General features: G+C 41.4%; 1 protein-coding gene across 1 annotated transcript; it reads right to left on the reverse strand.

Annotated features, from left to right (window-relative positions):
- Positions 1-5,725: 5,725 nt before the first annotated feature.
- On the reverse strand, positions 5,726-12,429 carry hoxa1a (homeobox A1a). The gene is made up of 2 exons (XM_061881467.1): positions 11,895-12,429; positions 5,726-6,664 (listed from the first exon to the last, which is right to left on the reverse strand). The coding sequence occupies exons 1-2, from the start codon at positions 12,418-12,420 to the stop codon at positions 6,294-6,296; spliced, it is 897 nt and encodes a 298-aa protein (XP_061737451.1). The 5' UTR covers positions 12,421-12,429; the 3' UTR covers positions 5,726-6,293.
- Between the last annotated feature and the right edge of the window lie 3,870 nt (positions 12,430-16,299).

A 16,299-nucleotide genomic window follows, 5' to 3' on the forward strand; every position in this document is an offset into this window, starting at 1 on the left:
TATATATATATATATATATATATATATATATACACACACACACACACACACACACACACACACACACACACTACCTACTCAGTGGCCTAGTGGTTAGAGTGTCCGCCCTGAGATCGGTAGGTTGGGAGTTCATAATACCAAAGACTATAAAAAAAAATGGGACCCATTGCCTCCTTGCTTGGCACTCAGCATCAAGGGTTGGAATTGGGGGTTAAATCACCATAAATGATTCCTGGGCGTGGCACCGCTGCTGCCCACTGCTCCCCTCACTTCCCAGGGGGTGAACAAGGGTATGGGTCAAATGCAGAGGACAAATTTCACCACACCTAGTGTGTGTGTGAGAATCATTGGTACTACTATTATATATATATATATATATATATATATATATATATATATATATATATATATACATACATATTTATACATCCATATCCATACACACATATATATACTGTTTATGAATATACAGTATATAATATCTTTTAAACATGAAAACTGTCACGTTTTCTTACACTTTTGAGTCTCATTTGCAAGTTTTAGATAGTAGATCCAATTCCTAGACATTAAATGGCAGTAATGTATAGACTGCGATGTGTTGTCTTAACCAGAAAATAGCCTTTGCCATTAAGTTTAATTTGCCAGTCTCGTCTTATGTTGAGTACCGAGAAGTGATTAAACTGTAAGTTATTACACACCAGATGTTTGATTGTAGGGTGCATCTTTCTTGCAGTTTTAATTAGTACATTTTTGCAGCGTTGAAAGCGCAATGTAAAATGGATAATGCTAATCAGAAACATGTCAATGGCAAATCCAATGCAAATTACCATTGGGCTAGCGCATTTCGAATGGTTGAGCCATACTGTACTTTTGAATGCCTTTTTACTTTGTTGGCCTGAAAAAAAATGTAACATGACCTCAAGATATTCCGACTAAGTCCGCTCTGGGTGCTTGACTGCCTGTTTCCCCGCTAAGTGCTTAACTGAGCCGTTGCGGAGTATGCAACTGGACATGACGTCAAGTGTAATAAAAGGTATGGTGCCATTTGAGTTCAAGTGACTCGTACTCGTAACCCCAGAAAAGAACCAAATTCTGTACCCAAAAATGGCCAACGATTTGCTCATTTTAATGCATTTGGTTTTTATTGGTTTCTTTGGGTCCTGTAATTATGAACCTGTGTAAACATCTTTTGCATTATAAGGCAAAATAAGACCTGAAAGGGCTTTTTATTAGTAAAATAATATCCATATCAGTGTAGAATATTAAGGAGGGTTAAATGAGATATTATTATGTGGATTTTTTTTCTTTAGATACTTTAATTGATTGCTCTATTATATTGTTTTTTGATTATTTAAATGTACAAAATGTATAAAAGTGGCCCCTGCACCCTTCCATGTTTATGTTTCTGGCCCTCGCTGGAACAAGTTTGGACACAAATAAACACGGCTGCTCACTATTTGGCAGCTCCACTTCATCTTTGATGCAGTATTGTGTCAACTCATATTTATACGCTTCACTTTTTTATCAGATAAAGTACTTTATTTTTCACAAAAGGACATCAGATGTGTGTGTTGGTGCTAAAGTGAATCTTTTTTATTATTGTATTTTTTTCCACAATGTTACAATTTAATGTTAATAATGTGCATTCATTAGCAAAACAAGAAATTAAGGTTATGGCAAAAAGAAAAACTGTTGCTTATTTTTCCTCCAAAATAGGCTGTAAAGCACAGGTGTCAAACTCAAGGCCTGGGGGCCAGATGTGCCCCGCCACTTCATTTTAATTGGCCCTCAAAAGCTTGGAAATAAAATGTATTAATAAAGTACTGTAACTTTTCTCAGTAAATGTATTATTTCTTTCTAAGTTGGGATAAAAAAATAAATGTACTCTATGTAATCGCAAATTACATATTGAAATTACAAATTGTCTAATTACGCAAAAATGTATTCTCAAACATTCAAAACATTTTTGAAATACAAATAAATACTAATAATAATGATTTCAAAGCAAGTTATCCATTAAATTGTGCAATTTAAAAGTAACAATAGATTTCCTGGTCAAATTTAGAAATTTACTGTGGTTTTTACCGCATTTTTCTTTAAATAAAAAAACAATACTTTTTTTTTACTGCAATAAACTATTGTGTCGTTTTAGCATTTACAGTTATACACCGAAAAATCTACACTTATTGAAACAAATTGGCAGCGCGGGTGCCAAAATTTTACTGCCAAAAAACAAAAGTAAATTTTACAGTAAAATTCTGTCAACTGAGCTGCCTTTTTTTTTTTTTACCGGACAAAAATGCAGTATTATTTTTCCATTTACAATAATATACACAACATTTTGAGGTCAAATTATAGCAACTCACCATATTTTTTTTTTTTACATTTTAGTTGTTTTTTTAAATCTACTAATAAAATGCATTAAAAAATGGTGGAATAATAGTATTCACTGTTAGAAACGGCCCTCTGGGGCCAAACATAACTGCAATGTGCCCCTCAGTTAAAACGAGTTTGACACCCCTGTTGTAAAAATGTATTTTATCAGATTTTTTTCATCAATTGTACACATTTATCGAGAGATTACTTGATGACAAAATAATCAAGTATAACAGAGTCTCGCCTGACACTAAATGGGACATTTTCAAATTGAAGTCCACCCTAGTATATTTTTTGAGGGGAAATGTTCCTGACTTAGATGAGTGGTATTGCAAAAACAAATAATGTTGATAAATAAATAAAATGGTATTATTATTGTTATTATCCAATCAAATACTTTAAAATACAGTATTCGTTTTTATTTATTCTTTAATATAGTTTTCCTCTATTTTCGCTCCAACATTTGGAGTCAACTTTTTAAATAATGAAATCGTTTTTGGGGCGCTAATTCAGGCAATTCCGTTATTTTTATATGTCGCCTAAAGTGTGCTCGTTACACATCAAGAATGTTCATAAACCAAAATCCCCTTGATTGAATCGGTTAATTCATAGTTCCTTTACTCATGCACCTGAATCTGAACCACCGGTTCTGGGGGTACCAGAAATATATTTCTTGTACTTTGAAAAAAATAAAAAATAAATAAGGAAAGTTTGGTGTTTTTCCTTGGACTTCTAATGTTCATTGTGTTGGTCAAACAGGTCCTTGGAGGTGGAGTCTTGCTTGTTTGACCAGTGTGGTCTCCACCTTGTTGTTTGGGCCTGTTTGCGTGTGTGTGTGTGGGTGTGTGTGTGCTGTGACAACAAACTCAAAGTGTGACCGCTGCTTGACCCGAGGCTTTCTTTTCGGAGGGGTCCCTGAAGGACCCTCCGTGGGGCCTAAACTCAACACTCTGCGTGTTTATTTATTTGCAAGCACTAAAATTCGACATTTCACCATCGTCTCTTTATTTTACTGTGGTAAATTTTTTTCTAAAGCCATTTTTTAACGGATTGGAACCTTTTTAAGTGTCGAATAAAACGGATTGAACGAGTTGCGAAACGAACAAAAGCAGCGTGTGGGAAATAGTTTAAATATATAATAAAAAATGTCAAATGACAATAAAAACATTTAATGTAATTTTAGGCTATTACAGTGTATTTAATATAGTATTTTTTATGTTCATTCGTTGAATAATGTTGATTTAGAATATTTGGAAATGATAATAAAATGCATTAGAATAGTGTCAAAACGAAGCCGCATTTATTCAATTAAATAAAGTAGTTTTTATTATTGCAAGCTTGTTTTCAGCATTATCAAGAACAATAATACAACTTTAAAGATGTCAAACAACATTCCACTTACGACTTTGCACAACTCAGCCGGTGTGCGCATGCGCCTTCACGGTCCCGCAGGTGGATCCCAGGTGACGCGCGATCATCAATCGTCTCGAATCCCAACAGTCTGCTTCCACTTCAAAATCAGAGGACAAAGTCCAATGACGTCATGACATTAATCACGTGACGCACCTTGCACTGGCCCTTGTCGACATCCACACCGCCGTGTTGGGATTGATCATGTTTATTTTTGCTCCAAAAAAGCCAACATGTTTTTATTTTATTGTTTTAAATAACACAAATCCAAAGTCCTTTGGAGATGATTTCACTTTTTATTATTCGGCGCTGACAAGCCGGCAACACGTGACAGGGTCTGACTGATAAAACTCAGTGTCCCGCCCGGCCAGGAACACGTGAACGCATCATGCAGCTCTGATACAAGACAATGTGCGGACAATTTACCGTTGAATGCGCAAGTGGAGGGCGCACTGATCAGGTCATGTGACACAACACACCTGCGGGGTGTCCAAAACCACGTGACATGAGGGATGCGTCGGCCATTTTCATAAGTTTTGTGCAGTAAAGCGGCAAAACTGGTCCATAACGACAGAATTTTACCTTCAAAATAAGACTGTTGTCATTTTCCAAATGACAGTAATGCTCTGTCAAAGCAAAGGTCATAGACTTTACCAGAAAAAAAAAAAAAAACTGTCAGAATTTTACAGTAAAAATAATCACAATGCCAATTACAGTAATGCACTGTAAAAACAACTACCACAAATTTTACGGTAAAAAAAAAAATCCTGCCATAGTTTTTGGAATTTTAGGGGAAAAAATAGCATTGGTGTAGCTGTAAAATTCACAGTCATGCACTGTAAAAACGACTGCAGATTTTACATCTCCAGATTTTTACTGTAAAATCCATAATTCGTTTTTTTTCTCCAAACATGATAAAATTAGATAACAGTATATAGCGCTGTTATTCTTACAAAAAAAATCTGCCGACTGAGAAGCTGTTTTCTTGTTTTTGCTGTAAAAACTATGCTCATTGCTTTTATAGTGTATAACTGTAAATCTAAAAAATATATGTAATTATATAATAAATGTTATTTTTTCAAATTCTGGCCATTTTGTTTTAAATCGTAAAAATCTACGGTGGTCATTTTACCAGTGCATTTTTGTGAATCAAAACACCTTCGTTGTTATTTTCACAATCAAATGATGGCCGCCATTTTTACACCCTAAAACAGTGGTCCCCAACCACCGGGCCGTGGCCCGATTGGTACCGGGCCGCAGAAATTTGTTTTATTCATTTTTAGTTTAAAAAAAAAAAATGTTTTTTTTTTTCAAATTAAATTAACATTAAAAACACAATATATACTTACAAATAGTGCACCAACCACAAAAACCTCCCTTTTTCCTGACAAAAACCTCCCTTTTTCAGGACAAAGAAAAAAAAAAGAAAAAAAAAAGGTCCCTCCCCCCTTCCCCCCAGGCCGCGGGAAAAATTATTAAGCGTTGACCGGCCCGCGGATACAAAAAGGTTGGGGACCACTGCCCTAAAACAAACGGGTGCTGTGTTAACATTGCACTGCTGTAAATTAAAAAAAAACAGTGCCCCTTTGTATTTTTACGACCAAATTCTGGCCTCCACTTTTACACCTTGAAGTATATGGTATCATTTTTATTTATTTTTTTGTACAGTAAATGTCCCTTTTTTTAACCGTAAAATATCCATTTGGTATTTTACAGTGCTTTACAGTTAATCCAAAACCAGTACCGCTGTTATTTTTATGGTGCAGTGAAGTGAATTATATTTATATAGCGCTTTTTCTCTAGTGACTCAAAGCGCTTTACATAGTGAAACCCAATATCTAATTTTTACATTTAAACCAGTGTGGGTGGCACCGGGAGCAGGTGGGTAAAGTGTCTTGCCCAAGGACACGACGGCAGTGACTAGGGTGGCTGACGCGGGGATCGAACCTGCAACCCTCAAGTTGCTGGCACGGCCGCTCTACCAACCGAGCTATACCGGTAAAATATTTATGTAGCACTTTTCTCTGGTGACTCAAAGCGCTTTTACATAAAGTGTAACCCAATAACTAAGTTACATTTAAACCAGTGTGGGTGGCACTGGCAGCAGGTGGGTAAAGTGTCTTGCCCAAGGGCAAAACGGCAGTGACTAGGATGGCGGAAGCGGGGATCGAACCTGGAACGGGCATTCTACCAACCGAGCTATACTGCCCCAGGGTAATTTTTTTGCCTGAACACTTTTGACAATTGTTGTTTTACGGTGCATTACTGTAAATAAAATAGTACTAATGATTGTTTTTTTAACAATAAATTTCCCACCAGTTTTTACCATCCAATATACAGTCAGGGTTTGAATTGAAAAAGGGTACCGCTGTTTACTTTTACTTTGAAAGCTGGGAAATGGTCCCCGGTCCGCGTTTTGGACACCCCTGCCCTCCACGATATAAAAGACATCGATAACCAAGGAGTGGAAATAGTCCAAATAGTGCAAGAGTTCGCTCCCAGTCGGGTCAGTACCCGTCGGCGCCGGTGGAAGACACGCCGGAGGAAGTGGGAGAAGGCGTACAAGGCGCAGAAACCGACTTCTCTGACGCCGCGTCGTCCATTTTCTCCCGGAGGCTCTCCCCGGGGTCAGAGGGCGCGGCCTTGGCCGGCAGGAGTCCTTCTTTCTCCCGCTTCTTCTGCTTCATCCGCCGGTTCTGGAACCAGATCTTCACCTGAGTCTCGTTTAGCTGCAGCGTGGCGGCGATCTCCACGCGCCGCGCCCGCGTCAGGTACTTGTTGAAGTGGAACTCCTTCTCCAGCTCCGTCAGCTGCTTGGTGCTGAAGTTGGTCCGGACCACGTTGGGCGGCGCTCCGTAGCCCAACTCGCCCGACCGCCCTGAAGGTACAGGAGGACAACTTAGACGATGGTCACTGTACCTTGTCACCCTGAACTAAAGTACAATACATTTGGATTGCAGTATTTCACTGTGGAATAATGCTATTAAATGTTATCACTAAACAATAATGAAAAAAATGCACGTACAGCACTTAAAACCTTTATCCTAACAGTATGTTATGGATTAAAGGCCTACGGGAACCCACTACTACCGACCACGCAGTCTGATACAGTGGCGCAAAAAAGTATTTAGTCAGCCACCAATTGTGCAAGTTCTCCCACTTAAAATGATGACAGAGGTCTGTAATTTTCATCATAGGTACACTTCAACTGTGAGAGACAGAATGTAAAAAAAGAATAGAGGAATTCACATTGTAGGAATTTTAAATAATTTATTTGTAAATTATGGTGGAAAATACGTTTTTGGTCAACCATTCAAAGCTCTCACTGATGGAAGGAGGTTTTGGCTCAAAATCTCACGATACATGGCCCCATTCATTCTTTCCTTAACACGGATCAATCGTCCTGTCCCCTTAGCGGAAAAACAGCCCCAAAGCATGATGTTTCCACCCCCATGCTTCATAGTAGGTATGGTGTTCTTGGGATGCAACTCAGTATTCTTCTTCCTCCAAACACAACAAGTTGAGTTCATACCAAAATGGATACATGAATGATACAGCAGAGGATTGGGAGAAGGTCATGTGGTCAGATAAAACCAAAATAGAACTTTTTGGTATAAACTCAATTTGTCGTGTTTGGAAGAAGAAGAATACTGAGTTGCATCCCAAGAACACCATACCTACCGTGAAGCATCGGGGTGGAAACATCCTGCTTTAGGGCTGTTTTTCTGCTAAGGGGGCAGGACGATTGATCCGTGTTAAGGAAAGAATGAATGGGGCCATGTATCGTGAGATTTTGAGCCAAAACCTCCTTCCATCAGTGAGAGCTTTGAATGGTTGACCAAAAACTTATTTTCCACCATAATTTACAAATAAATTATTTAAAATTCCTACAATGTGAATTCCTCTATTCTTTTTTTACATTCTGTCTCTCACAGTTGAAGTGTACCTATGATGAAAATTACAGACCTCTGTCATCATTTTAAGTGGGAGAACTTGCACAATTGGTGGCTGACTAAATACTTTTTTGCCCCACTGTATATCAATGATGAAATATTAACGATGCATCACATGCCAATACGGCCTTTTTAGTTTACTAAATTGCAATTTTAAATTTCCCGCGAAGTGTCATGTTGAAAACGTCGCGGTATGATGACGTCACCGGTTTCCAGCCCAATCCAAGCTATAAGTAGTCTGCTTTACACGCATAATTACACAGTATTCTGGACATCTGTCTTGCTGAATCTTTTGCAATTTGTTCAATTAACAATTGAGAAGTCAAAGTAAAAAGATGGAGGTGGGAAGCTTTTAGCCTTTAGTCACAAAAACACAGCCGGTGTTTCCTTGTTTAAAATTCCCGAAGATGAAGCTTTACTATGGATCAGAGCGGTCAAGCGAACATTAGTCCCGACTATATGTCAACCGGCAGTTTTCGGTGAGAAAATTGTGGTAATGAGTCGCCTCTAACCGGAGATCAGCGGAGCTTCCGTCCTGCTGCAGCTGCCGTGACTTCCCTCAGAGACTCTGGCGTCAACACACCCGTGGCCACACCCCTCCGACTTTCCGGTACTATTTAATCTCACTAAAACACTGGCAACACAATAGGCAGATAAGGGATTTTCCAGAATTATCCTAGTAAATGTGTCTGATAACATTTGAAAATGCTCCCACTGTCCTCCCCTTTTTTTTTCTTTCTAGTCCTTCACTCTAAATTTCCTCATCCACGAATATTTCATCCTCGCTCAAATTAATGGGGAAATTGTCGCTTTCTCGTTCCGAATAGCTCTAGCTGCTGCGGGCTATGATTGTAAATAATGTGAGGATGTGAGGAGTGCTACAACCCGTGACGTCACGCGCACATCGTCTGCTACTTCCGGTAAAGGCAAGGCTTTTTTATGAGCGACCAAAAGTTGCGAACTTTATCGTGGATGTTCTCTACTAAATCCTTTCAGCAAAAATATGGCAATATCGCGAAATGATCAAGTATGACACATAGAATGGACCTGCTATCCCCGTTTAAATAAGAAAATCTCATTTCAGTAGGCCTTTAAGCAATAAACCCATAAATATTGCAAATATTCTGAATCTAATGTGAACTTTATTGATATCAAGACAGAACGTAAACATCCATCCATTTTCTACCGCTTGTCCCGGGGATCGCTGAAGCCTATCTCAGCTGCAGAAGGTGGAGTGCATCCTGGACAAGTCGCCCCCTCATCGCAGGGCCAACTCACATTCACACACAAGGGCCTATCTACCAAAACTCACTCAAAAGCTAGAAAATGTGCCTTTTTTTTAATGGAAGAGGTCAAATTGTTTATGTACTTTGCTTAAATATTAATAGGACTCAAAACTGCACCATCAAATATTTCTTGTAAAAACTGAACCGCTAAAACGTGTCCTCGTGCGAGCCAGTGTCCACTACAGTGGACATTTGTTGATCATTTCTTTCTTTCGGCTGGCCCTGAATGCATAACAATGCTAGCGAAATCCCGAATTATTGAGCGTTTTTGACATATTATTGGCATTATCCATCCATTTTCTATCGCTTGTCCCTTTTGGGGTCGCTGGAGCCTATTTCAGCTGCGGGGTACAGCCTGGACAAGTCGCCACCTCATCGCCGGGCCAACACTGATACAACATTCACACTCACCTTCACACACTAGGGCCAATTTTAGCATGGCCAATCAACTTGTCCATATGTAATAAAAATGACTACGATGCGGCAAAGGAGGGTGAATATGCTCTGCTTCGCTTTACTCCTTTTCGGATACGTCAGCATGTGAAATTGTCAAATATGTGACGAACACACTGTAACTCCGTGCATGTCGTAGAAAGGATGAATAACAATATCAATACCAAACCTCACTCTAAAAAATGAGCATTTGTTTTCAATGTAGTTTTGAATGGAAGTGGTCAAATTTGTTGATGTACTTTGCTCAAATATTAATAGGACTCAAAGCTGCACTATCAAACATTAGTATCACTCTTCTTGTAAGGACTGAACCGTTAAAATGTGTCCTCGTACAAGCCAGCGTTTACTACAGTGGACATTTGTTGATCATTTCTTGCTTTCGGCTGGTCTTGAATGCACCACAACGCCAGCAAAAACTCGCACTATTGAGCGTTTTTGATATATTATTGTCATCATTCCTCCATTTTTTACCGCTTGTACCTTTTGGGGTCGCAGGGGGGGGGGGGGGCGCTGGAGCCTATCTCGGGTGCAATCAGACAGAAGGCAGGGTAAACTTTGGACAAGTCGCCACCTCATCGCAGGGCCAACACAGATATTCACTCAGTATTGAGCGTTTTTTATATATTATTGTCATTATCCATCCATTTTTTACCGCTTGTCCCTTTTGGGGTCACGGGGAGGAGGGGTGTGCGGGGGCGGTCGCTGGAGCCTGTCTACCAAAACTCACTCAATAGCCAGAAAATGTTGCATTTTTTTTTAAAGCAGTTTTGAATAGAAGAGGTCAAATTGGTAATGTACTTTGCTCAAATATGAATAGGACTCAAAACTGCAGTGTCAAACATTTCTTGTAAGGACTGAACCGTTAAAATGTGTCCTCGCGCGAACCAGCGTCCACTACAGTGGACATTTGTTGATCATTTCTTTCGTTCGGCTGGCCCTGAATGCACCACAACGCCAGCAAAAACCCCCGCTATTGAGCGTTTTTGATATATTGATGTCATTATCCATCCATTTTCTACCGCTTGTCCCTTTTGGGGTGGCGAGGGGTCGCTGGAGCCTATCTCAGCTGCGGGGTACACCCTGGACAAGTCGCCACCTCATCGCCGGGCCGCTGGAGCGTATCTACCAAAACTCACTCAATAGCTTGAAAATAAGCTTTTTTTTTTTTTAAATGCAGTTTTGAATGGAAGAGGTCAAAGTGTTAATGTACTTTGCTCAAATATTAATAGGTCTCAAAACTCCACCGTCAAACATTTCTTGTAAGGACTAAACCTGTGGTTCTCAACCTTTTTTCAGTGATGTACCCCCCTGTGAATATTTTTTTAATTCAAGTGCCCCCAAATCAGAGCAAAGCATTTTTGGTTGAAAAAAGAGATGAAGAAGTCAAATACAGCACTATGTCATCAGTTTCTGATTTATTAAATTGTATAACAGTGCAAAATATTGCTCATTTGTAGTGGAAAGATATAAAAAAAACCAAAAACTTGTTGAAAAATAAACAAGCGATTCTAATATAAATAAAGATTTCTACACATATATAGAAGTAATCATCAACTTAAAGTGCCCTCTTTGAGGATTTTAATAGAGATCCATCTGGATTCATGAACTTAATTCTAAACATTTCTTCACAAAAAAGATTTTTTTTAACATCAATATTTATGCAACATGTCCACAAAAATTAACAGTTTATGAACTTACATTCATATTCTGTTGAAGTATTATTCAATAAATATATTTATAAAGGATTTTTGAATTATTGCTATTTTTAGAATATTAAAAAAAAAATCTCACGTACCCCTTGGCATGCCTTCAGGTACCCCCAGGGGTACGCGTACCCCCGTTTGAGAACCACTGGACTAAACCGTTAAAATGTCTCCTCGTGCGAGCCAGCGTCCACTACAGTGGACATTTGTTGATCATTTCTTTCTTTCGGCTGGCCCTGAATGCATCACAACGCCAACGTTTTTGATGTATTATTGTCATTATTATAGTCCGTTTTGATGTATTACTGTCATTATTATAGTCCACTTGAGAAATATAGCGTCCATTGAAGTAGACATGCACCTTGGGATTAATCACACTATTTAGTTTATTTGGGATTAATCACGCTATTTATGACCGCACATATACATATATACAAACATATATATGTATATCCAAAAAAATGCACCTGGGGATAGGTTGATTGGCAACATTAAATTGGCCCTAGTGTGTGAATGTGAGTGTGAATGTTGTCTGTCTGTCTGTGTTTGCCCTGCGATGAGGTGGCGACTTGTCCAGGGTGTACACCACCTTCCGCCCGATTGTAGCTGAGATAGGCGCCAGCGACCCCAAAAGGGAATAAGCGGTAGAAAATGGATGAAGTGGACTTGCCTAAATGTATAATGCACCAGGAGCACTTGAACGCACCACCCACCTGCCTTAGGGGGGTTCCTCTTGACTTTCATCCAGTCGAAGGTCTGCGCACAGGAGGCTCCATCCGACAGCGGGGAGCAACACCCCTCCAGGTGAGCGCCGTGGAGCGGGGACAGAGGGTTCGAGCACCCGGGGAAAGGCTCGTGGCCGCCCCCGTAGGCCGGGTGGGCGTACTGCAGCTGACCCTGCGCCAGGTGACCCGGGTACACCAGCGGGCCGCACTGGGCGTACCCGGCGGCGGCGTCTACTTCGTGGTTCAGTGCGTAATGGTTGTAGAAAGTCGGCGCGCCATAGCCGGAGCCGCAGGCCGCGGGCGCGCCGTAAGCCAGCCCGGAGTGGCAGGAGCCGCGCGGCGGGGCGTCGTCCGGCGAAGTCCGGCTGGCCATGAAGCGCTCATCGGCGCCGCAGTTGCCCGCCGTCACGGCGCACGACTGGAATGTGGCGATCCCGTGATCCGGGTGGAAGGCTCTCACGGAACACGAACCGCCTTCGCCGCTCATGACAGAATAATCCACGAAGGTGCTCATCGTGGCATCGTGGAGCACCTCTGATCTCTGCCTCTGCTGCCCCGCGTGACGACATTTACCTATGGGGGAAGGGGGGGTGGGGGGTGACCGGCATCAATGAACGGGCGTGGTCACGTGACACCGGGTCAGCCACTCAGGCGCTATCTGCTGACAGATTGCCGCTCGACTGGCCGCTCGTCCGTCAATTGATGCGCGGCGGCCGAGCGAGCAGGACGCAGACGCTTCGGCGGTCCAAGGCGCGGAACCCCCGGGACGCACTCGAGGAGGACAACCACGCACGTTGACCTCAGGTGACCCCCCTTTTTTTGTTGTTGCATTACGTCATGATCTGTCCTATCAGGCTCGAGGGTTTACTCTGCAAATATTGTCTCGGCAGGGGGGGAAATGTTTACCAAGAGGCTCACATTTATCTCCCGGAATGACAGAAATGTCTTTTTAATTTCCTCCCTCCTCTCCGGGTCAACTCTGGCTTCAATTGCACGCCCTTATTGCGCGTTGATGGGACGTAACGTGCCGCCCATGCGCACTTCAGCCCGCGGCGTGATGGTCTTGTTGGAAAAGTGTTCGTCAAATGAATCTGCTGCGGGGGCACTAATGGATTGTGCAGGGGGGCGCACGTGGGAGTGGGAGTGGGAGCAGACCGGAGGGCGACATTTACAGGGGCGGGGGGGGGAGAAGGGCGCTACCTTTGGTCATATGTGGTATTGCAGTCGAAAAGGAAGGGGAGGGGTGGGACATTTCTTTTTAAAGGCCTACTGAAACCCACTACTACCCACCACGCAGTCTAATAGTTTATATATCAATGATGAAATATTAACATTGTAACACATGCCAATACGGCCTTTTTAGTTTACTAAATTGCAATTTTAAATTTCCCAGGAGTTTTTTCTTGAAAACGTCGTGTACGCTTGACGTCACATGCTGTTAGGAAATATGAGCGCTGCACACACACACAGCTAGAAGTCGTCTGCTTTAGCCGCATAATTACACAGTATTTTGGAGATCTGTGTTGCTGAATCTTTTGCAATTTGTTCAATTAATATTGGAGAAGTCAAAGTAGAAAGATGGAGTTGGGAAGCTCTAGCCTTTCGCCACACAAACACACGGTGATTCCTTGTTTAAAATTCACGGAGGTGAAACTTTACTATGGATCACAGCGAACATGGATCCCAACCGAATTCAAACCAGCAGGTTTCAGTGAGAAAATTGTGGTAAAAAGTCGCTTCTTGCCGGAGATCAGCTGAGCTTGTGCCGTCCATAAAGCTGCCGTCGACTTCCCTGAGACACTGCGCGTCAACACACCCGTGGACACACACCTGCGACTATCAGGTACTGTTAAACTCACTAAAACACTAGCAACACATTTGAAAGATAAGGGATTTCCCAGAATTATCCTAGTAAATGTCTCTAAAAACAACTGAATCTGTCCCAATGCAATCGCGTTTTTTTTTTCTATTCCGTCGCTATCAATATCCTCAAACACGAATCTTTCATCCTTGCTCAAATTAATGGGGAAATTGTCATTTTCTCGGTCCGAATAGCACTTTTTGTTGGAGGCTCCCATTAAAAACAATGTGAAGATGTGAGGAGGATTCAACGGGTGACGTCATCGTCTGTGACTTCCGGTAGAGGCAGGGCTTTTCTGTCAGCACCGAAAGTTGCGAACTTTATCGTGGATGTTCTCTACTAAATCCTTTCAGCAAAAATATGGCAATATCGCGAAATGATCAAGTATGACACATAGAATGGACCTGCTATCCCCGTTTAAATAAGAAAATCTCATTTCAGTAGGCCAAAATCTCTTGTACAGACTGGTAATGGGCCTGCATAAACTATTAAAAAAATAATAATAATAACAATAATAATGAATAAAAAATTATGCAGATTTTATGGTAAAAAAAAATTGACGGAAAATTTTCTGTAAAATTGACCCTCGTTTTTTACACCGAAGTACTAAAACTTCATCCCACTGTCCCACTGGGTTGTGAGTTTTCCCTTGCCCTTATGTGGGCGCTGAACAGCGGATGTCGTGGTGGCTTGTGCAGCCTTTTGAGCAACCTAATAATAATAATAATAATAATAATGGATTAGATCTATATATCTCGCTTTTCAATTGTTAAATACTCAAAGCGCTCACAGAGAAGTGGGAACCCATCATTCATTCACACCTGGTGGTGGTAAGCTACATCAGTAGCCACAGCTGCCCTTAGGTGGACTGACGGAAGCGTAGCTGCCAGTTTGCGCCTACGGCCCCTCCGACCACCACCTATCATTCATTCACTAGTTTGAGCGGCACCGGGGGCAAGGGTGACGTGTCCTGCCCAAGGACACAACGGCACCGATTTGGGTGTCAATAGGTGGGACGCGAACCTGCAACCCTCAGGTTTCTGGCACGGCAGCTCTACCCACTACGCCATGCCGCCCCTTGTGATTTAGGGCTATATGAATAAACATTGATTGATTGATTAACTGCTCCTCCACATCGAGATGAGTTGGTTTCAGCATCTGCTCAGGATGCCACCCGATCACCTCCCTAGGGAGGTGTTTAGGGCACGTCCGACCGTTAGGAGGCCACGGGGAAGACCCAGGACACGTTGGGAAGACTATGTCTCCCGGCTGGCCTAGGAACGCCTCGGGATCCCCCGGGAGGAGCTGGACGAAGTGGCTGGGGAGAGGGAAGTCTGGGCTTTTCTGCTTAGGCTGCTGCCCCCGCGACCTGACCTCGGATAAGCGGAAGAAAATAGATGGATGAATGGATAATTGATTGAGTGATTAATACTTTGAAAAACTGTATGCCACTGTGATTTTTATGGGAGTATGAACATTTCACAGTAACATTTAGGGTCGTTGTTTTTACCATGAATTGATTAACGTGGACCCCCGACTTAAACAAGTTGAAAAACGTAATCGGGTGTTAGCATTTAGTGGTCAATTGTACAGAATATGTGCTGTACTTTGCAATCTACTAATAAAAGTTTAAGTCAATTAATTACAGTGTGTTACTGTAACTGGAAAAAAACGGCATCTTTGTTGGTTTTCGCGATTCAATTATGGCGACTCATAGCAGCGTAGAATTACCACCGTTTTACAGGGATTTACTGTAAATTGTAAAACAATACCCTCGTCACGCAGTACGGGACAAGCAGTAGAAAATGGATTGGATGGATGAATGGGTAAAACAATACAACTATTATTTTTACAGTCAAATTCGGGTTTGTTTGTTTTTTTGCTGTCATTTTTTTTACAGTTCATTACTGTAAATAGAAAAATGCACTGTTTTTTTTCACTGTTAAAAAAATGGCTCGCCACAATTTCACAGTAAAAATGACGCTTTTCCATTTACAGAAATGTACTGAGAAAACAACAAATGTGGATTTTACCGTAAAAAAAAAAGTCAGCTGTTCAGTCGCCAGAATTTGACTGTAAAATTTACCCTGGTTTTTACACCGACTCACTAAAAAATTGAAAAAAGCTATACAGCAGTAAAAGGGTTCATACGGCCCCCTTTTGTAGCGGTTTACCTGACACCTGAAACATGACGAATATGGAGGGTGCACTATCCACTTTTGCTGCCAGATATCTTAAAATGTGTTTTAGATCAATTGTGATTTTGACAACGTCAGTTGCTATGTAGAGTGGCGCTTTCCATCATTTTCAGCAGACTGGATTGCGAAATGATTCACCCTAAATCTGAACCGCCATCCTCTCACCCGAAATCCACCCAGCAATGGGGCCAAATTCTACCCTACTGCACTCATTTTTAGGGTCAAATAAAAATGCTACTGTAAAGTCTGCGGTCGTTATTACAGTGTTTTTATTTTTGGGCCATAAAATTACGGCGACTCAGCTGCCGACATTTCGCTGTAAAATTACGGTCAT

The sequence above is a fragment of the Nerophis ophidion genome, linkage group LG21, assembly GCF_033978795.1.
Source record: "Nerophis ophidion isolate RoL-2023_Sa linkage group LG21, RoL_Noph_v1.0, whole genome shotgun sequence".
NCBI lineage: Eukaryota > Metazoa > Chordata > Actinopteri > Syngnathiformes > Syngnathidae > Nerophis > Nerophis ophidion.